The 22466-nt window shown below is 40.1% G+C and overlaps 4 protein-coding genes across 6 annotated transcripts; 1 reads left to right on the top strand and 3 right to left on the bottom strand.

The window, feature by feature from the left end:
* Positions 1-669: 669 nt before the first annotated feature.
* On the bottom strand, positions 670-4743 carry LOC139290421 (apoptosis-associated speck-like protein containing a CARD). The gene is made up of 4 exons (XM_070912199.1): positions 4396-4743; positions 3083-3127; positions 2537-2584; positions 670-1451 (listed from the first exon to the last, which is right to left on the bottom strand). Exons 1-4 carry the CDS (start codon positions 4646-4648, stop codon positions 1198-1200), a joined length of 600 nt encoding a protein of 199 aa, XP_070768300.1. The 5' UTR covers positions 4649-4743; the 3' UTR covers positions 670-1197.
* Positions 4744-6150: 1407 nt separating this feature from the next.
* On the top strand, positions 6151-9666 carry LOC139290420 (uncharacterized). The gene is made up of 6 exons (XM_070912198.1): positions 6151-6459; positions 7417-7442; positions 7550-7909; positions 8578-8762; positions 8854-9012; positions 9488-9666. The coding sequence occupies exons 1-5, from the start codon at positions 6207-6209 to the stop codon at positions 8990-8992; spliced, it is 963 nt and encodes a 320-aa protein (XP_070768299.1). The 5' UTR covers positions 6151-6206; the 3' UTR covers positions 8993-9012; positions 9488-9666.
* A 459-nt stretch (positions 9667-10125) lies between these two features.
* On the bottom strand, positions 10126-12661 carry LOC139290422 (apoptosis-associated speck-like protein containing a CARD). Its single transcript, XM_070912200.1, has 4 exons — positions 12330-12661; positions 11031-11072; positions 10897-10935; positions 10126-10294 (listed from the first exon to the last, which is right to left on the bottom strand). The coding sequence occupies exons 1-3, from the start codon at positions 12549-12551 to the stop codon at positions 10906-10908; spliced, it is 294 nt and encodes a 97-aa protein (XP_070768301.1). The 5' UTR covers positions 12552-12661; the 3' UTR covers positions 10126-10294; positions 10897-10905.
* Positions 12662-13726: 1065 nt separating this feature from the next.
* etsrp (ETS1-related protein) lies at positions 13727-19142 on the bottom strand. Of its 3 annotated transcripts, none has more exons than XM_070912444.1 (8): positions 19049-19142; positions 18623-18704; positions 16963-17118; positions 16816-16890; positions 16572-16724; positions 16221-16481; positions 15235-15353; positions 13727-14892 (listed from the first exon to the last, which is right to left on the bottom strand). In XM_070912444.1, the coding sequence occupies exons 1-8, from the start codon at positions 19100-19102 to the stop codon at positions 14611-14613; spliced, it is 1182 nt and encodes a 393-aa protein (XP_070768545.1). In that variant the 5' UTR covers positions 19103-19142; the 3' UTR covers positions 13727-14610. The 3 variants fall into 3 exon arrangements, with proteins under 3 accessions (XP_070768545.1, XP_070768546.1, XP_070768547.1); XM_070912445.1 differs by having other exon boundaries at positions 16999-17118; XM_070912446.1 differs by having other exon boundaries at positions 16572-16721; positions 16999-17118.
* Between the last annotated feature and the right edge of the window lie 3324 nt (positions 19143-22466).

Below are 22466 nucleotides of genomic sequence, written 5' to 3'. Positions count from 1 at the left end.
ACACATCACTTTGCACCTGAAATCAAAGTCAAACCCAACACACACACACACACACACACTGCAAAATAGCTTCTCAGATGACAAATTGAGTTGAATTTTTTTCCTTTTCAAACTTCTAGTCTTCAGCCCCAACCGACATTATTCATCAGACCTCTCCTCACTTTCACCTCAATTACAATTCAGAGAGAACCTGCGACATAGTTCTTCATCCAACTGTGGGCGAAGCAAATGCATTGTTGCATCATTTTAGAAGATAAAACATTGCATTGGATACATAAAAATTGAGGTTGTTGGTTACTAAAACATTTGCAGGAAACATTCAGAACTAGTACGTCCAAGTCATGTGTGAAAAAAGGTTTTGAGAAGGAAGCAGGAAGCAAGTTGTGAAAAATAATCACCCAACAATAGGTTACAATACAGGCATCAATTTAAACTGACTGGCAACATCCACCTCAACTGACCATCAATCAGTAAGGACTTTTACAGCCACAAATAAATGTTAAGATCAATGAGAAAGACGAGCACCCACGTGATTTCTAAACTCTATTACATCATTATACTTGCTTCATATACTATTTTTTAGACACTCCATTCACTGACTCAAAATGTAAGAACCACACACAGCAATCAGTAGATTTTATCAAATTTATATCCATTTAAAAATAGAAAAACATTTTCAATGATGCTCCAAAAGTAAACTTATTCTTGGAATAACTCAAGATAAAAACAATCTTTTAACATATTTGGCAGAAGTATCCTTCAGATAATTCTGTTTCATTTTCATTAAACTATTTGATTAAAAACACTTGCATTCTGTCTCTTATTTGTTGGATAAAAACATTACATATCTGGTGAGATCCTTAATTAATTTCTTGCATAATTGTTTGATAAACATTTGCTGAATCTGGTTTTTAAACCGTACATGAAATCTCATCTCAGCAAAATTAAACAATTAAATAAGCCTCACTGATCAGGGCAGGGAAGACACAATACTCCATACTAATTTCAACTAATTTCAGTGCAACAGCTATGATTAACATGCATTAACATGCAGTGGAAACAGCATTTGTTTTGTAGAAAACTCCTACCGAGACATCGCATCAACATTAATACTTCCTGATAGCTAATGTATAAAAAAAACATTGTGTGTTCAGGCAGACTGTACGTTTGGTCTAAAAGTGGATTTCACGACAACATTTACTTGAGGTCAGCAACGAGATATGGCTCATTTGCCTCAAGGATTGTGTAGAAGATGTCTTTGCAGGCTTTACCAGCTTTCAGGGAGCCAGAGTAGAGCGCCCTCATCTTCTCCTGAGAGGTAGGCTGAGCCCTGATTTTATCATAACCCTCTTGATCGATGACATTATTTTGGAGGAGCTCATCCAAAATGGCTGCAATGTTGCTCACTCTCTTGATGAGCTGGACTTGATGTTTATCCACAAAGTGCTTCTCTGAGGAAAGAGGGAAAAAAATGACTCTAAAGTGACCGATTGGATTTGGAGATAACATGAAGCCAACAGGATACGATATAACTTTCATAATTCAAAGTGTAGATGACTGAAATTCATCAAATATTACAAACAGTCAATTTAAAAGGACTTAATATTCTGTAACAGTGATTTCTATAGTTCAATTATGACTGTACTAAACTCACTGAAGCATTTCTAACTGCAGGTGTGTCCCAGGGTGAGTACTTACTGTTGTTACAGTAGCTAATGGGGATAAAATAAAACACCAACATGACATTGACATTAAGAGGAGTAGAGACCCATCAAGTATTCATTTTGATGTTTTTAAAACGCAAATGAAACTATTTCAAGAATAAAAATTTGGGAATTTAACTACATCTAAAAGAATATGGTCTACATTTTGATATGATGTTTTCTCCAAATGCCATTTTCAAGCTCTCACATCTTAAATTTTTATTATGACATTTAGGGAAATTTGGCTTTCTGAGTGACATGAGAAGATCAGTACCACTCACATGTCTGTACGCTAAATACGAAGCTAGGAGACAGTTAGCGTAGCTTAGCATAAAGACTGGAAGCACGGGAGAACAGTTAGCTTGTCCAAAGTTCCTGTTTTTTGTAAACAAGTAAACAAACGAGATATAATGTGTTAATTCATTAATGAGCTTTGGAGGTGCTGGTAGGCAGACTTCTGAAAATTTGCACAGAGCCAGGATAGCTGTTTTCCCTCTGCTTCCAGTCTTTATGCTAAGCTAACCATCTCCTGGCTCAAGCTCTATTCTTAACGCACAGAGAGTGGTATCAATCTTCTCATCGAACACTAAGAAAGAAGGCAAAACACTTGCACATGCAGCACTTCTCAGCGGCCACTGTTTCTTTCATTACTCGTGAGCTCCAACTGTGTTTAGGACAAGCTCAAGTTAGGCCTGTTGTAAATATCCAACCATGCGGTAAATTAGGAAGTAGGTGTTATGGTCAGATTCTTTCTAGACAATCTGATCAGTGACTGATCACAAGCAGAGTACAAGGCATTGACTGAGAAGCCGTCATACTACCTATACACCTACCGTCTGCCATGGTATTTACACCGGCTGCTTCAGCTGAGGGTCTTGCAGCTGTAACAAATTTATCAAAAATGAAACATTACTTAATAACGGACCGGTCTTAGACTAGTGTTTATGTATATTACTGTTTTTCTATACACACAGCAAATAAAATGTCTTCTTTCATGGTAAAAAGTGAAGGCTAATATAGGTACAGACTCTGCTGCTGCACTTAATTTGTCCTCAACTTCATCTTCCTGGTTTTAAAACTGGTTTTGTTTAAGCGCCACCATTGGTTGCCAGTTTAAGAAAAGATGGGTGGTACATCTGACAGCCTTTTATTTCCTTAGTTTGTGGCTGTCTTTGCTAACCAAAAATGATTTATAGAGCTCATTTATTCAATGTGCAATCAGCACTGTAAATTAACATTTACACTGTAATGCTATAGATACTGTATGACGACTTCAAAAGTACAGTCCACTTTGGATCAAGAAAAACATTGCAACTCATTTCCTACAACAGCTAATCTGTAATGTATTGCGTAATAACACAAACAGGAAAACAACTCACTGTCACAGGAACCAGGTTTTGAGGATTGTGCACGTGTCTCTTCAACTGCAAACAGGAAGACACAGTGTTAGATTCTGATAAAGGATACAGGATCAGTGTGGGACACATTAACACGAGTCACGTTTCCTCTAATTGATTACACCTGATGGGTGCAGTGGTTGTACTTATTGTACTTCTATCATTGTAACTTTAAGACATATCTGTGTTCTTTTGTTTCAGATGTAATTATAGTACACAGGGTGTGGGACTTAGCTATGATAACTACCACCCTTGGATCGATTATCCAATAGATTTGAAATCTTATCCAACAACAATTGTACACCTGTTCTAGGTTGACTATGCAAATCAATCAGCGAGCTCCAGTCCCTTTTCTATTGACTATTGTTTTAAGACATTGGGAAATTGTGAACCTATCCTTTAATGTGGGACACGTTAACTCTGGAACAGCATCCGCAGAGAGTGGAGAGGATTAATCTCTGAATCGTAGCGGTGATATCACTCGTTGAAATATGACTTCATGTCACAGAGAGGAAGGAGCAACTGACAAACAGGAAGCTCCCCAGGACAAGTGAATGTAAAGGGCAATCCACACAGAAAGCTTCGTTTGAATTCAAATCTGTCATTAAATAAAACAATAATTGCTCAGGGATGATGTGTGTAAACGACATGAATGGTAGGCTTATAATGCAAATACATTTTTTGATTGGTACAATTTTGGTTGTTCAAGTTGTTCAAAGAGTCACTCCAAACAATGGAAGAATATTAGCTGTTTTTAAGCATAATTACTTGTGTATAACAAGACTTTCTAACTGCAATCCACGTATCCAGTATGGGTGTGTCCGTTATTATTATTATTATTTAGTAGTATACCTGATGATGATGACAGGAGCTATATTTGCACTTCTATACAGATGTGTAGCCGGAACCTGATTATGGCTCCACAGTCGTGGCGTTTGGGTTAAACCAGATTGTACAGCGGTACCGTTTTTGCTGCATTACGCTGGAAACGAGCGTTGAACGGACGAACACACACACACACACACATCCACGGAGCTTTGTACTTTTGCACCGTAGAGACTTAGACTAGGCTGACGTTACATAAAACAGGACGTGGCAGGAAGTGTGCTCAAAAGTTAAAGTAAAAAAAAAAAAAAAAAAAAAGCAGGCAGGTTCAAATGATTTTCACTCAAAGAATACGCTTTTCTGTCGCTAATTGCGGCTACATGCATGCAGACTGTCAGGGTCCAGCGGTCTGCAGCAGAATACCTGACTGCACCTTTCTGTTCCCATTCTGCGTCAAACCAGATGTTTACCGAGTGCGTCTGCTTCGTCGTTGCAGCCAATATCTCTCAATAACTCCACAGCCACTCCAACAGCACGGGCCTCGGTGAAGGTGGAAACGAGGACGTCTGCGAGAACTAAGAAGCTCTTTCCCTCCACCTTGTTGCGTCTGACCCGCGGCTCCGCCCTGCGGTCCACAAGCTGGCTGCGGAACTTTTCAAAGTCCGCTTCTGACAGACCCTCCAGCATGTCTGTTAAAGACTTTTTTATGGTTTTGGGGGGCATTTCTCACCGAGAGATCCCAAACTGCCGTCCTGGTTTTCGATGGTGTTTTTTCTAAGTAAGCCCACTGAGGAAGACGCCCAATAGACTGCCGCCGCGTTTTATGAGGAAGACGGATATGGTGCCTTCATAAATTGTCTTCGTAATGTCGTAAATTGTATCATCAGTTCATTCGGCGTAATCAAAAGCTAAAGCTATTAATATATACATACTGTATAAACATGTTGGCAGTGATATATATACATAACTACACATTCAGCCTATACGCATGTATATACATACAGTAGCCTATAAACTACTTATTTTTATCGATTAATCTGCCGGTCTTTTTACTCGATTAATCGTTTGGTCTATAAGATATTTTAAAAATTGTGAAAAATAGCATTTACAATTTCCCTGTTTTTTCTGACCAACAGACCAAAAGCTTAAGACTTTTATCTCATGTTTGAGAAGGTAAAACTAGAGAACATTTGATGTTTTAGCTTGAAAAATGACTGAAACGATTAGTCGATCAAATCAGGAGAAAAAAAGAGTTGCCCCTCTTTCTCTTTCGGACCGAAAGAGATGCCAAACGTCCAAAGCTTCCTGCCGATCCAGCAGATCCACGTTGACACTCCTCTGCACAAATATTACAGGATACTATTGGGGACTATTTTAAGATGCGGATTAATGCACATGCGCTCGTGTACATTTCAGGCAGCAGGACTGTGAATGTGGGATTGACTAAAAAAGACATTTCAGGGTTTGTGTTCATGATAATTAAGGAAGGTTTTAATAGTTTTTGGACAACAATAGAGGTCTATGGCACAGAGGAATAAGCCAACTAACATCAAACAACACACAACACCCACTCTTTCCTCTCACTATTCTCTTCACTGAATGGGGTGGATGAGCTCCTGCCTCACATATAACAAGTTCTGGTTTACGGTGAAAATCAGGGAGCGGCAAGGGTCAAATGTAAGCAGGCAATATAAACTACACCAACCACCTACTGTGCGTAACTTATTACACTATCCACACAATATTTGTTCCAGCATTCACAACTTGTAAGTCTGTATGCTCACTTTACACAAATCTGACCTGTACATAGACACTGTACTGTTTGGTGTTTCTGATTTTCTTGTGGTCTTGTAGTAATTGCACAATTTCTACGTTGTTTTGCTTTGTAAAACATAATAAATGATAATTTAGTGGTAATGGAAATTAACAAGCTTAGTAATAGTGTTTGATTCAAATTCAACCCTGATTTGGAGCTATGATTTTATTTACACAAGATCCTCCTCTTTGTCAGGGTTCATTTGGTAAACAAAACAAAAAAAGAAATCTTATGTAAATAGGTAAAAATGAAACTTCTGTGCGTGTGTTAAGAGTGGATCTACAGTATATGGCTCTATTAGTGCCTAGTTATGGTTGCTGTGATTGGGAGGGGTTTAACGAACGGTTCATGTTTCGTAGTTTCCGATGACATTGAAGGCAGCACTTTTCTTATTGGCGCTGAATTTGAAGTATACAACTGAGTCTCCGCCATACAACAAAACAAGACGCCGAAAACCGATTAAAAATGCCCCGCACAACAGTCAAACAGGCGATAGTGGACACGCTGAAGAATCTGAGTAAAGATAACTTTATTTTATTTCGTCACCACCTGAGAGACCGCAGGGGAGAGCCGAGGATCAGCCTCAGCGACGTGGAGGGTAAAAGTTTATTGAAGATCACAGACCTCCTGGTGTCCAAATTCACCGAGCCCACAGCTGTCCTGGTGACCCTGGAGATCCTGAGGCAGATGGACTGCAACGATGAGAGTGCGACACTGTGTGAGTGAACTCGGATGTTGTTGCTGTCTCGAGTCTCGAGTCGTACCTGTTTTTATTATAGAAGCATTTCCTTCATACGATCGGTGTGACATTTGCAAGATCTCCCGGATTAATCGCTCAATATTTCTGAAGGCGATTTTAAGCATTTCAGACAATTATACCAAAGTATTTTGCTAAAACGAGTGTTTTAAATGCCCTATTATTTCATGTTTAGGTCACACTGGCGTCGGCTGAACCCGCGTTAGGCTGTGCGTGAGAAAGCACTATCCCGCCAATGGCGGGGGGTGGGCGGGGGGGGGGCGTCCGGGCTTTTTTTCAAGTAACACATTAAAAACTTTGTTCTGTCATTGTTGTAGAGTTAAAGTTACATCTCCTGGCTGAAGGCAGCTCAGGACCAGAGCACAGTTACAGAGATTTCTGAGATTTCCCAACGACGAGGAACTCGACTAAAACCTCTTACAGTATTTTCACACTTTTAATGGAGTGGGATTGCAGGAAGGAGTGGGAACTGAAAACCGCATCTGATTCCAAAGTGTGAGGAGAGAAACTTAAGAGTTGGATGTGTTATTCGGCAGAACTGTGATGTTGTGAATTAATTAATTATTAACTTGTGACATGTAGATGTTGTGTTGTTTCCGCTGCCCCCAAGTGGCCAAAACATGAGTTACTGCAGGTTTAACGCCAAAACATAATCAATCCAACAATGAACTGAAAAGCAAAAATATATGAGCTCCAGCACTTAAGATCAGGAACAATTACATACTTCTCAACCTGCAACTTTGAGTGAAGGTTGGCTCATCTGTGCAGATGCTGCGACCTTTGGCCACAGTATCAAATAATATCAAAACTGCAAATCAAACTCAATTGGTTCACATGTTGCACAGCAGATACTTGTGGCGTCTACGTCGCACCGTATCTTATATCGGCCTTTCACCATCTTGTTCTCTTTCTCCACAGATTCAAAAACCAAAGCCTGTGTGGACGTAAGTTCGACTTCACACAATGAAATTCAAAGATTCTCTTGAACGTGTGGCTGGTCGTTAAAAATGATACTCACATTGGTGTTTTAATTTTTGTTTATCTTCTTTAGAAAGGTGAGCCTACCTTCCCGAGGACCTCGACCGGGGAGTTGGAGAGGAAGCCCTCACAGGAGGCTCTGAACCAGGCGGCCAAGCAGTGGCCCTTACGAGCTGCTGGACGCGGAGGTCCTCCTGTGAAGAAGCCAGAAGAAGTGAAGGCTGAAGCAGAGGCCTGCGTCCTCTCTGAGGGCGGGGACCCAAGCAATGATAGGCTCCTTCTGAGCAGGTTTATGATTCAGTTTGGCAAGTACAAAGGTCAAACCTTCAAATGGCTGCTGGAGAATGATGTGGGGTACACTGCCATCTTGGTGGCTAGCCACCAGATGGAGCGAGAGCACACAATGTCTCAGAGCCCGCTGATGGTCAACAAGGTACTGAAAAGAAAAAGGAGTGGCTGTTAATAAAAACTTTTGGGGAGTGTGCGGACAACCACTTTTTGTATGTTTGCTGATTTTTGTCCTGCATCCAACTGGGGTTGGATGTGCACACAATCCACCCCTTGCATGGTGTTGGATATTGTTGGCCCACTATGGATTGGCCACTGCCATTAACCCTTATGTATTACAGCTCTTTTCTTACATTATCACATTTGCATTTTTAGATTGTTTATATGTGTGTAAAGGAATTGTTTACGTGTATTTGTGTATGCAAACTTGAGGGACGAATGAAGTATTTTGAATTTAAAGGTCCCATATTGTACAAAGTGAGATTTCCATGTCTTGTTTGATTATAAAGCAGTTGTAGGTGCTATATAAAGACTGTGAAATTATCAATACACTCAGTCCACGGAGAAATGCACACAGCCCACATTCAGAAACTGTGCCTTTAAACGAGACATCAGGATTTCCGTATGGTTGTGATGTCACAATGTCAGACAGACAGTGACCTGAGGGGCTGCATGAAGGGCCAGGATAAGATAAATTTTAAACTGTGAATCATGTAAAGCTACTCTAATGGACGACCATGACATGGGACCTTTAATTGAAATAAATATGAATCACGTAAAATTTAATAATAACACATTTCTTTTCATTTAAAGGATTCCTTCACTCAATACGCGATTGCTTATCCTGAGGTGTTGAGAGAAATCAAATTTCATCATGATAAAGAGAAAGAGCGTGCCTGGCAGTCAGGCCAAGGAGGAAAGGCCCTTGTTGGCTTTGGTAAGCACCGATCAGAGACTCTGCAGGATCTGTACGAGTCGAAGGACCCGGACAAAATCAGGTATGATAGAAAGCATTAGTGAATTGCAGTGGATCTTGGTGTTAGGACGCTAGCAGACATTAAAGGCCACCACTCTACCCTTTCTACACAGCTATGTCGACTACCTCCGGAAAAAGGAGTCAACCTGCACCCGCGGGTCCAGAATGGACATCACTGTCAGATACATTCTGCAGCGTGACCGAAAGAAGGCAGCAGCCAGAAAGAGACCAGGCCGAAAGAAGCGGGTCTAAAGCACCGCCACAGGCTCAAGGTATGTGGAAACGAGTTCAGTTGTACTGACTTTGACTAGACCTCTTTGTCCTGCACACTTTATTCTAAATACCTGCTGCAGGCTTGCTTTGAGACACCATCAACCAGAGTGCTGCATATACTCTCAAAAATAGAGTTGCTATAGATGACATGATGTTTCATAAATACATTAACTCTACAGTGATTGGTGTTTGACCACTGTGTCAATGAGTTAGTATACACTAATACACAGGAGCTTAATAAACAAATACAATTAGATTCCATTTAAAATATTCTAGATGTTTCACAAACTGTCACAGATTTCTCATAAAACACTAAATATTCCCTCGTTAAGTATTGTTGTTTTGATTTGCTGGAGAGCCGACTGAATAGAGTGTCATTCACTCGTAGATAATCTGGTGACGCATGCATGTTGTTTTTTTCTCTGATGCTTTGGATGGCCTGGCTCACCCCAGTTTCCTCTGCCCCTCCTCCAGGCCCATATGAATGAAGCAGAAAAGGAGCAGGAAGAGGACGAGTCCCCCCTCTGTCCCGTTAGTTACAAAAACCTTCTTAGTCTTTGGAGGTCAGTGGCCTGTCCTCCTGTGGCTTTCACAGTTTGTACAAGTTTGTGCATTTGTGATTTTTATATATAAATAAAATTGGCTTGACTTGACTCCTACATTATTTATCAACATTGATAACCCTTTTAATTACAACTCGTACTGTTAAGGATGCCTTATTGGATAACTGTATGAACACTCAAAGCTATTTATTGAAGGAGAATTTTTTTTACAGGCATATGCAATGCAGACTTCCTCCTGGAAAAAGATTATGTAAAAATGCATAAACAGATGAATGTGTCAGTGCCCAATTATAGCCTGGATACAGTTAAATGCTCACGGAAACCTTCATCTTACTGAAGATCTGCTTTTCTTCTTTTTTTTTAATCAATAAAAGGTCAATTTCTGTAGACAAATGTATTAAGGAAATATACAGCACATATACTGTATATTTCCTTAATACATTTGTCTACAGAAATTGACCTGTTGTTTCAATATTGATATAATATTGTGTTGTGCTTTTAAAACTATGCCGAGTGCACTCACTTAATGAAGACGGTGAAGAGACAGAGGAGACGCGACCCAAGACAGTTTATTATGATGACAAAAGACAAAACACTGATTCTTTTAGTCTTCCAGATGGAGTTCTGCAGATAATCCTCTTGTATGACAATATTCTTGATGCAACAATTTTCACCCCCCGGATGAGAGCACACACGTGCCGATACGTCGAGTGTTTCCCTGAGCAGAAAGAGAATGACATTAACTCATTAAGGAATAATGTGAGTTGATAGCTTATATCTTACATCAGGATTTATTTATTTATTTAGAGGAATTAAGAGTCTGAAAGGTTTTAGGTTATACTGCAGTTTTCTTCATCCAGATGTTTGCTTTGTGAAACACATTGAAGATGTCACAACTGATAATTCAACCTTTGAATTTGTAACAAAGATACGATGGATTACTGACTCCAGCATAAACAAGCAAGACTGCTAGACAGTGAGGTAATTACTGAATGTAAATACATCAAATGCTTGAGGCAGAAAAAAAACAGACCATAATTAGTATAAACATTGGGGTTTGATTTAATGAAAATCTTAAGGATTATAACTTTAATGTGACAAACTAACAATCATGTTACATGAATACTGACCCATGAAGCCATTTACTTTGATGTCACAGATAATTTTGCAGTTGGATCTTGTTTGTATCTCAATTTAGAGGGAAGCCTTTCATATAAACTGTATTTTTTTCTTATTATTATTATTAGGAAAGTAATAGCCAACATTACTCACAGGCAGTGAAATATGTTCTGAGAAGGTGCATAATCAATCACTGCGTACCTTTTCCCATCACGATGGCTCCTTCTGGGGGTCTTGCAGCTGTAAAACATTTAAGAACATTTTATAAAGCAACTCTACTCTTTACATATTGACAACTTCAGTGCATACAGGAAAAAATATTCAGGTCAACTCACTGTCAAAACCAGATGTCTAACGTGCTCCGGTTGTCTCTCTGACTGTAAAAGCAAAAACATACATGTTGAATAGCACTGACAGACAATAGTTTAATAACACTTTAATAAAAACATTAGTCTGGGCCTCAACCAGCAGTGCAGCTGGGGTGTTTTATTTTTTTTAACTAAAAAGGTGATAAATGTTGTTCAAGATAAGGTGTGACTGATATTTTATCCTTAATGATTGACAAAGAATTAATTAGAATTAGAAGTCCTGTCATCAGGTATGGATATTGCTGCTGCTACTGTTTTAAGGTTTCAGGTGAGTGGATGTATATGTATATGTATATGTTTCTTGCACCTTGTTACTGCAGGAATGTTTATGTTGTTTTTATTAAGAGAGTTCAACTGATAAATACGCCAGGACAATATATTGGCCGATTTTAGCTTATCGCAGATGTAGTGGTATATATGATATGCACATATAACATAGATATGTCAGTAGAATTTGGTTATTATGACATTTGGAAAAAGACTCTTATTCACTTATTTGCCTGGAGTCAGATGGAAAGATAGATACCAGTCTGTAAGGTAAATATAAACTGGCAGCCGGTTAGCTTAGCTTAGCATAAAGACTAGAAACAGGGGGAAAAGGCTAGCCTGGCTCTATCCATAAGTAAAAAAAAAAAAAAGAAAAATTCAGGGCTATTTTTTTTGGCTCGGTCACTGTAAGGTTGTCAGGCATCCCAGTGGAGACTCCAAGAAATAGTCCCGCATGTAATTCCCTGTAAAACCACAGGTTTTCATTTTTAGTGAGGTTTGGAGGTGCTGTAGGTGGACCTTTGGACAAAGTCAGGCTAGCTGTTTGCCCATGTTTCCAGTCTTTGTGCTAAGCTAACCTAGCTGCTGGCTGTAGAAAGCATATAAGCATGTTTACCAAAATGTTACACTATTTCCTTTAAAAAATGTTATGTTGTGTGTGTATATGCCTAATTTTAAAAAAGTAATATTGCGGATACATTGTCTCAAATATCAGTATCAGCCTTAAACATCCAGTAGTGGCCAGGCTCTACTTATGTAATCAATAATGTCATTCACATGTAGGTCCATGCGAGTTTAAAAATGAAAGTAAAATGCGAAGTTGCTGTATGTCTTTGCTGAGCAGAAATCAATTTGGATTTTTTGGCTACTGCCTCAATTGACGCTATGTGGTTTACAAACAACAGTAACAGTTTACTGATATACTGTCTGCTATGTTGCATTTAACCGCGGAAACACACGACACTCACCGAGTGCCTCTGCCTCCTCGCTGCAGCCCACCTCTCTCAGCAACTCCACAGCCACCTGAAGAGCTCCGGACTCTGTAAAAGTTGAAACCAGGACATCTGTGATGTCTAAGAAGTTTTTATTCTCCACCCTGTTGCGTCTGACCCGCGGTTCGCCTCTGCGGTCCAGAAGTTGGTGGCAGAACTTGTCAAAGTTCTGCTTTGTCAGGTCCTCCAGTGTGTTTGCTAAAGCCATCCTAATAGTTCTGGGAGACATTTCTTGGCCAACAAACTGCTGAGAGGTCTGAAATTGTGGTTTGGATCGCAGGCGGTCTAATTTCCCTCCTTTATGTCGCTGTACAGCAGAGACGCATCCAGGAAGGAGGCGTTCAACGTCGCTGGAAAGAATCGAAATTATGATCCGCACCAGCATCCAACGAAGCAGGAAGATGCATCTGGGAGGCCTACAGCACTATAACAGACAGTATAAAGACGCAATTGTCCAAAAATGTGGCTAATCATATAGTAACCCTAACCCTACCCCTAACACACTCCAATAATACCCGAAATTTGGATGAGACACCTGATGGAAAATTGAATCTTTAATTAATGCTCAGCATACTTACTACATAAAATATATTAGTTATATATCGTTAGAACCGTTCACCACGTTAGCACAATTCAGTGTAGAAAATGTTGGTTTTTGTTGGGTTTTCTTGAACATTTTATCCTGGGGAAATATCTGAAAAATATTTGTATCGAGAACAAAAACAAATCTCTCTATTGAATGAACATTTATGGTGTGCATATGTTGTTGTCCACTGGATAAAATGTATGCATACCATAAATCTCTACAGATCTCCTCAGGTTTTTACCATATTCGAGTCCCACACAAAAAAATTGGAAAACATTTTACAAACTCAGAAGCAAGTGACTTATTAATGGGAGAATATTGCAGAAGGAAATGTTTGGACGATGAGAACTGGAGACCTTATTCTCTACATAACATAAAAATAAAGCATAAAATATTTGGAAACCGACCAACTTTAATTTATGACATCTGCATAAAAGGCTCGGCCATTTCTGGGTGCTTGCCCCACTTTATTACCTCACAGACAACCTCTGATAGCCATACTGGCGAGCAGCACTTGAAGGCAGCATCAGATAAGGAAGTAAAACCTGTAGCCATAGGTACATTATGCTAATGGTTAAAATAATCCAAATAATAATGATAATGATTCTATAATAACTACAAATCCTTCAGGCGAAATATCACAGCATTAAGCAGCGTCGCACTGATTGATTTTATCGGTAACCGAATATAATCTGTGTAATTTGATAACATACACTGGCAAGGCCCCAATACTTATCTATTAAAATAATGATTTCAAATCATATTGCTCATATTCAAGTTTATTCTTAGGCTTTTATTTATTTTTCTTTAGTGTGGGCATAGCTTTTCCTATAAAAAAAAAAAAACACCTTTCAAATATGTCTCATCTGATTCTTTTTCTTGATCAAATGTGAAATGTGTCTAATATAAAACTTAAATATATAACAGCTACAGTAAAAAAAGTAAAAAAAAACCTTAGGCAATAAAAACAATATAACAAAAACCGAACACATTATAATATTTCCATAATTAAAGGCAGAATCCAGGTGGAGTACTAAACAACTTGTATGGAGTGAGACTCTGCACACAAATCTATGTTTATATACAGTTTATTTACACAAAACAATCATCACACAGGCTAAAACCTTCACAGTGAGTGCCTGAAAAACATCTCAGTTTGTTATTCTGATTAACAACAGAGGTAGACATGAGTTTTGTATTTAAAAATAATAATCATATAAATGCACAAAACTCTACATAGCAATCATATAAACAGTATTTACAAATCAATTCCTTCTTAGAAACACATCACATGAAAATATGGCCGGAGATGTTGCAGAAAGTATATTTATAGTGCTTAAAATCCCCCGAGCTAGTTCCTGTGCTGCAGTTCTTTAGCCCTGAGGTTAAGGAGCTTTAAGTTTAAAGGTCAGGTAATGGAAGACTTTTATTTAGTATTATATATTATTGAAGAAAAAGCAACATATTGTCTTTAAAGACTGGCCGCATGATGAATTTATGAGTTTTTGGTTATTTTTTTCCCTGAAATGCAGCATTTGTAACTTGGCTCCTGGTCTGCCTGCGACAACATCCCTCCGTGAGGATACAGTTGTTCAGCCAGGGCTTGAGGAGTCAGGGTTCACTCTGTAGGCTGTAGTACTCCGTTAAATTGTGCTGATCACTCTCAGCCTGCAGCACCAAGAGTCCTGGCACCTGTTCCCTACTATGACGCCCATGTTTCACTGCTGTGCTCCGACGTCGCTGCCGCCGGTACCCCAGGGCACTGCCACGACTCTGTGTTTGTAGGCAAAACGTTCAGACTGGTCAGGACCTCCTGCGCTGTCTTTCCCAGCATGCCCTGCACGTCACAGACAAAGCGGTAGACGTAGCGTTTGCCCGCCGTCTTGTGGATGATATTCTTGTGGTAGTAGTAACGCAGGCCACGGCTCAACTTCTCGTAGTTCATCTTGGGTTTGTTCTTGCACTGGCCCCAGCGCTTGGCCACCTGTGGGATCAACAAAAACCACAAAGAGTTGAACTTGGGTGTGTTGATACCTGAAAAACACTGAGTAACTCAGACATCTGAAAAGTGACCAGGGGCTCCAAACTAGACACTGCTTTATTGTGAGGTCCAAAAAGGTTGGAAACCACTGGTTTAATTCTTGACAATGCATGTTTTTAATGCAATTACAGTTGTTGAATACAGTGAAAATTACAATATTTTTGAAATGTAGTGGAGTAAAATGGAATTACACAAGTAAAGTATCTCAAAATTGTACTCAAGTACAGAACTTGAGTAAATGTACATGTAGTACTCGCCCTAATCCAAAACAGGATATTTCCTCACCTCTGTGGGGTCGGACATCTTAAACTCCCAGCCGTCTCCCGTCCAGCAGATAAAGGTTCGGCAGGCAGAGTCCAGAAGTAGCTCCAGTAAAAACTGCCACAACTGGATTGGACCAGAACCTGAGCGAGTGAATGAATAAATACATTGATTAATTTGGTTACAGAAGGCAGCTGTATTAACCTGTAATAAGTATTCAGACCCTTTACTTAAAGTAAAAGAAGCAGAAGTATAGTCTATAAGTATTATCAGCAAAATGTACTTAAAGTATCAAAAGCAAACATAAGAAAAACATATACTATTATATATTATATTATTCAATTATTATTATTACTGATGCATTAATGTGTAAGTAGCATTTTAATGTTGTAGTTGGTTAAGGCGGCACCTTTACATGTTATGTATGTAAAAACTCGATCTGTAAAGTAACTTGTAACTGGACCTGTCAGATAAACATAGCGGAGTAAAAAGTACAACTTCTCTCTGAATTGCAGTCGAGTCGAAGTGGCATCACATGGAAATACTTAAGTAAAGTTCAAGTACCTCAAACTGCAAGTGCAGCACTTGTGTAAATGTACTCAGTCATTTAGAGAAACGAAACCAGAATCAGAAATTTTACTTTGATCAAACAAACATTTTAATGAGGAGCAAAAAGATTGTTCTAAACGGACGTAATTATTAAATACTGATGTGTCTTTTTCAACGTATCGATCGGTCTAATCTCATTTTCCTCTCACTTTAATGATCGCAACATTACCCTGCAAGATGCTGGCTGATATGAACATGTATGAACATAACATATCACTTTGCGGCTATCAGGTCAACGTCTTATATGTCTAAAATGTCTCCAGGAACAGAGAGAAACGTATTTTTAGCTAGGCCACCCTGCATTCTTTTAAATAATTTAATACGTTTTTATAAGTCATGTAGAGTTTTCTCATCTCAGAGTTAAAGAGCAGCTCAGAGGAGATAAAAAATCAAATTCTAACCTGGATAAGCTGACATTCCTGGCATCTGGCCCTCCCTGTCTGGCCTCTGGGGGTGTGTGTTTTTGCGTTTGGCCACACGGAGGCAGTACTGCTCTGAGGAGTGAGGGCCGTGGTGTGAGGGGCAGGAGGCCGGAGGCGGGTGTGGTAGGGGGGCAGTGAAGCTGGGAGAGGAGTATTCAGGCCAGAAGGACGACGACTGCCTCTGTCCGTCAGAGTCGTACAGTTCAGCCGAGTGACACGAGTAGCTCTGATCCGTCTCACCTGGAACAAAGAGGAGAATTACACACTGAAATGCAAAATTAGACCACTGGGAGGGTGTTTTTTTTTATATTCATAGGTGAAATGTCTTACTTTGTAATGTATTAGATCCTTTCCCAGGTAGAAAGGGGCTGTGGCTGCCCTCCATGGCCGGACTGAACTGTCCATTCTGGGGCACCAGGCTCTGGTATGTCTGTGGAGACTCCTGGTATCCAGTTTGTGACTGGTCTACTGTCAGCCCATCTGCTAACCAAAAAGAAAATTAGTCACAAAAAGACATTTCCAAAAAAGGTATTTTACATAGAGTATGAGTAAGACTACAGAGTCAGAGGCTCACCATGTGGATATGAAGCCCACCAGTTAAACTCCTGGTATGAGTCCAGGTTGAAGAGGGCTGTGTCGCTGGTGCTCACTGGGGGAAGAAAACAGCAAAATAAAAAGTGAGATAAGACAAAAACACCAACATGTGACTCATATTAGCAACCATAAGGCTGTGTGTTTTTGTGTTTTAAGGTTTCACCTTTGGTGTCGTATGGGTGCGAAGCTTTTGGTGGCTCTGGGTAGCTGCTTTCTGCGACGTACTGCTGTTGTCCGGGTGCTTTACTGTCTAACAGAAAAGACAGGTCTTCACCAGGGTAGTCTGGAGGTTAAACACAATACAGACAGATGGAGTCAGTAAATGATGATGAAGGCAGGATAGAGCTTGTAAAAGGGACCACACCTATGGTTTTATCCAACATACTTTACATTTTCCAAAGCATTTTTTTTTATTGATTTCATCTCTACTGGGCAGCTGTCGGTTTCCATTTATCTAAACACTTGCAGAGACTTGACATTTGCTTTAAATAAGTAATACATGGCATTGAACACGTATCCACCTGTCCTTTCATTATTTTTGGTGCATGTTTCATGCAGTAGAAGAGCTGTGAGGAGGCCCTATTTTGATGCATTTAAGTGCCAAGGGGAAAGTCAGACATGAGAGTCCACTGGTGCACAGCATTCTTTTTAATTAAACAAATGTACATTATCTTTTTCAGGATGTCCATGTTTGTTTACCATTTGTCTTCATAGTTTGATTTCATTACAACCGAGTCCATTTAGGCAGCCGAGATTTTGAGGAACAACATTGAATGCACCATCAAGGGAGACCTTTCTAACCAGCTGCTGTTCACAGCTGAATTATGACATTACGATAGCTTAACCTTGACAAACAATAAAAGCAACTACCTACAGCATGTCATTTCAAGTCTCTGCAAGTTGGTTTTCTTACCATGCTGACCTAAACTGAAACCAGAGGCTGCCTTAAAAAGGTAGGAAATTAATCTAAAAATACTAAATAATTGGCAAGGCCCTTTAAGCAGAGGGTTAATTACAGCTCAACCAAGCAAAAAAAGGCATTAAGAGAGGAAAGATGGGGTGAAATTGTAAGTTTTTATCTTGACGGTGGATGTTGATACAAGAGAAAGCCATTTGTTTACTGTCGAATCAGCACCAGGCACTCAAGCCCATGCACCTCAGGTTTTTTCAGCTCAATTGATGGAGGCAGCTTGGAGGAAACAAGGGAGGGAGGGGGAGGAAGAGAGAGGAGGAAACGCCAGCGGAGGGAGTGTGACAGAGTAGTGATGGAGGGATGGGGAGTGGAGAGGGGGGGGGGGGCTCTAAATCTGTTGGAGGAGGAAGTCTGGAGGAAAGGATTAGGGAAGACAGAGATGGGAGTGTCTTTAACCTGACCACCCCTGTTTCTCTCTGTCTTTGCCTACCTCAGCCCATTCAAGCATTATTCACACTCACACACACACACACACACACACACACACGCACACATGCATTCACAGCAGCACCCCCATTATTATAGTTTGAGTGAGAGCCCCCCTCCCCATCCCCCGGGTGTCAAGGTCTCATTGAGAAAGCTCTGGCAGATGTGATGATACAGTTTGTGCAAATATTTCCTCTGTCCTTCAGCTGCTCAGGTTCAGAGGAAACAGATCGCACAGACGTACAAAAAATACAACAAAAACAACACCTCTGTTGTCGTATATCTGTCTGGGCAGCTCATCGCTGAGAGTTTAAACCTTGTACCATCACCGGGGGGGAAAAAGTCATGAGGTTTAACTTCAGTCTGTCAAGTGATTCTCTAAACTCACCATAAGATGCAAAGTCAAAGCCAGCTGGCACTTCCTGTGTCCTGAAGTCCTCTGTGTAACATCCAGTCTGACAAACCTCCATCTGTGTTGAAAGAGTCGTGATTACAAACTTTTCATCGTCATTGCAGTTTCACCCAACTCTCATTGTTGATCAATATTTAGAGGCGGAGGCAACAATGACATCGTAGGGGCAAACATGAAAAGCTGTGCAATTCATATTATTTTGCAACGAAAAGATGAAACAGCTTAAGTTATTTTCCTTATCAATAATTACTTTTCTGATTGCCAGAGCCAACCAAAACCCTGCTATATTTCCCCTGATTCAGTGGCATCAGTAGAGATGACTTTGACTATAGGCTGGATGTTGTGAAGGAATCACATGGTTTTCTGTATTCTGTGAAAATGCCAAATCAAAATTCAACCTACCTTTATTTTCGAGTCTTTGCTGTCTCCGGGTTTGATGATGGTGTCCCAGTACATCTCTTTTGTCTGTCGCTCTCTCTCAGATTTACAGACTTTATTTACCGCAACAACCCGCACAACAAAAGTGGTCAGTCTCCGGCCGAAACGGTCCCGTTATAAACGCAGCGGAGGTGGGAGGGGCGCGTGCCCGCTCTGCGTCGTGACCAGGTTTGTTTAATAGAGCGTGACGTCAGAGCCCCCCTTCCCCCCCTCCCCTCCCCCCCAGCAACAGGCGACTAAACATTCATTCATAAAAGACTCGTAATCCTCCGGTCAGCATCACAACAAGCTGAAATAGAGTGTAATGCAGATGCCTTAAGGACAAACGTATATCGCTTATAAAACCACTGTACACGCAGAAAGTGTAGGATTATTTATTAATAACACAAATAGATTTAAAAAAAGGAAAATACCAAAGAGTAATGATTAAAAAAAGACCAGTAACTCAATGTGAAAGTCCCTATTTTATCCTAAAAATATAAGATTAAAAACACATTAGTCTAAAGCATAACAAAGCCAAGCCACAGCCACTACACTAAATCTCTTACAGGAGCAACTATCATAATTAACGCCACCCCAAAGAACACAATAATGTTGCTAAAACTACACGGTATTATTATTTATTTGTGCTTTATTTGTCAATGTGTCAGGAACATTGCTCACTGCTCAACAGAATAAACACTGTGAATGATCTGCATCTGTTGTCCCTCATCAGATGTTAAAAAGCGACCCTAATAAACGAGTGGAGCTGAAACGATTAGTCGATTGACAGAAAATTAGCAAATCTGATAATTGATTAAATGTTTAAGTCATTTCTTTAAGCAAAAAAAAATGAACTGCTAGTGAGACAAAACAAGACATTTGAAGACATCTAATGAGATTAATCTAATACAACATAATAACATAATGCACACGATAGTAGAGTACACCTGCAGCAGCCTATAGGCACGTGGCAGGTCGCTATAACACATCATGCAACTTTCTGAAAGTCAATAAGGTGCTTTAACTGTTGCGGACACTGAGTGGACGCTTTGTTAAGTGGTGCAAAGCACGAAGGACCGTTAATTAAACATCTACTGAGGCTGAAACACTATATTAATATTGATGGCATGGCACGCGGTGAATGCGGTCACTCTGATCGTCTGGCAGCCGGGACTAAATCACTGAGCCGCAGTTTGGGTGGGGATGAAGTGCAGCCTTTTGAAATCAGAGCAGTCGGTTTCTAATGAGGTGGGAGGAAGAAAAGAAAAAAAAAATCTCTGTATCTTTAGAAACCATTCGACAAAACAATGGCCCGTAAAAAAACACACAAGTGCTCGTTGAAGAAAGTCTGAAATCACGGCGTGAGTGGCTGCGGCAGATAAGGCCGAGCCCAGGGCCTTGTATAAACAAACATCTCTGCTATTCTCCTCCGACAGGGAAGAAAACACACACACACACACACACACGCACACACACACGCACACACGCGCGCGCGCTGAGGGCCAGCTCCATCTGGAAAAGTGGAGCTGGGTGAAATCGTGCGCGTCGGTGGGAGACGGGAGTCGTGATTGGGAGCCCCACCTCAAGACAAGGGACACAACCGGGATAAAGTTACACAACACGAGGTGATTAACAACCGTCTGCAGTAAACTACCAGGAATCCACCACCCGGGATAATCACAGATAAAGTGAACCGTCATGGAGAGAGAGAAAAGCACCAAATCTGCCAGATAAATAATAATAGTACAAGTTTTTATGGCAGTCTGGAGTGGCAGCATCATGGCAGTGTTAAGTCTCTAGATTGTAGCAATGATATTTAGTCCTCATATTCAAACTGAGGAGTAGTTTAAAAATTCTACTTTTACTGACTTTACAACTTGAAATTCAACTTTCCAGAAGTCCAACAACTCCCAACAACTGCTCCCAAGGCTAAAAAGTGGCTGTTTTATTCTTTTTTTAAACTTTTTTTTTAGCAGAAGTCAAGGTTGGTGGCCGACTTGTATCTTTAGCTAAAGCGGATCGTTAAATCAAGTGCCATACTTTTATTTGCTATTCTTTCTACTGCTTATAAAACGCCTGTAGCATTGGGTTATTTCCATGAACATTCAGGAAGTTGAAGGATAGGTTCACAAGGTTTTCAAGTCATCCTCAAACAGCTAATTGATCTAATAGCCCCGTCTAGTCTTTTTTTAATGGAGACGCAGGATATTCCTCACTCAACTGTTACCTGAAAGAAAAGGAAGTCTCTCTTAAAACAGTAGCCAGGTGCCCATATGAACATTGAAACAGGTTTTACTTGCTGTAATCTTTTCCTCCAGTTCATACTGGCCTTTAAGAGATCCATTCATAATGAAAGTGATGGGGGACAAAATCCACAGTTCTCGTTTTGTGCACAAATGTGTTCAAAAGCTCATCTAAAGCTTCAGCAGTCTTCCAAAGTTTGTCTTTTTAGTCTAAAATTCCTTCTTTGTGTTCCCCTGCTGAGCTGCTGAGGGAGGATAGTAACAAAAAGAGGGAAATTTGTACTAAAATGTCAGAAACTTTGGAAGATCTCCCCTTGATTTGACTACCTTTGGCAACAGCGGTCTCATAAAAAGGGGTGTTTTAAATATGGGCACCTGACTACTGTTTAAGGACAGACTTCCTTTTCTTTATTAAGGTAACAGTCGAGAGATATCCTGGTTCTCCATGAAAAAAACACTAGACAGGGCTGTTAGATCAATTAGCTGTTTGAGGATGATAAAAGGATAACAATGAAATGAAACTAATTTAGCTTGGGGCCTCCCAGAACAGCCTATAAACCCATCGAGGACTCTGAGCTGCAGTTTGGGAACCCCTGATCTGATCCGTCAGAGGATCGGAGGTGGTTCGATGGGCTGGATGGGACCAAATTGACCAAACTTTGTTCCGGCTTGCTCGAGATTGATTTGTCCTTTTTTTCTCCTCCCACCTATTGAGGCACAAACAACATATAACACCCTAACTACAATAAACTAAAGTATACATATGATCTAACGCAAACACAATGAAAGCATTAAAAAGGATGAAAACGACTGCTATATTTTATGTTAAAGTACAGATTTAAGTGAAAGTTGCCTTTCCATTTTCTTACATTTTTACAAACTTTAAAAACTGTAAAAGACTCAGAGTGTCTCACCTTATGTGGTCCATTATTTTGGCCCCCACATATCGAAAGGATTTAGATCTTATAGGTATACTGGTGTCTAATGCGCTGAAACACCTGTCAATAGTCTGGTGCCTGGCCACTTGGGCATGTCTCCAAAAGCACAGATTTTGTAGAGTTTTTTGTAATGTTTTTGACCACAAAAGCTACTTTTGGTTGTGACACTTTAAAGACATTCAGTAGTCAGAGGCTTCTTTCATTTTCACTGTGGTTAAA

The sequence above is a fragment of the Enoplosus armatus genome, chromosome 9, assembly GCF_043641665.1.
Source record: "Enoplosus armatus isolate fEnoArm2 chromosome 9, fEnoArm2.hap1, whole genome shotgun sequence".
Classification (NCBI taxonomy): Eukaryota; Metazoa; Chordata; class Actinopteri; order Centrarchiformes; family Enoplosidae; genus Enoplosus; species Enoplosus armatus.
Note: the sequence above shows the minus strand (reverse complement) of the source record. Positions and strands in the feature narration are given on the sequence as shown.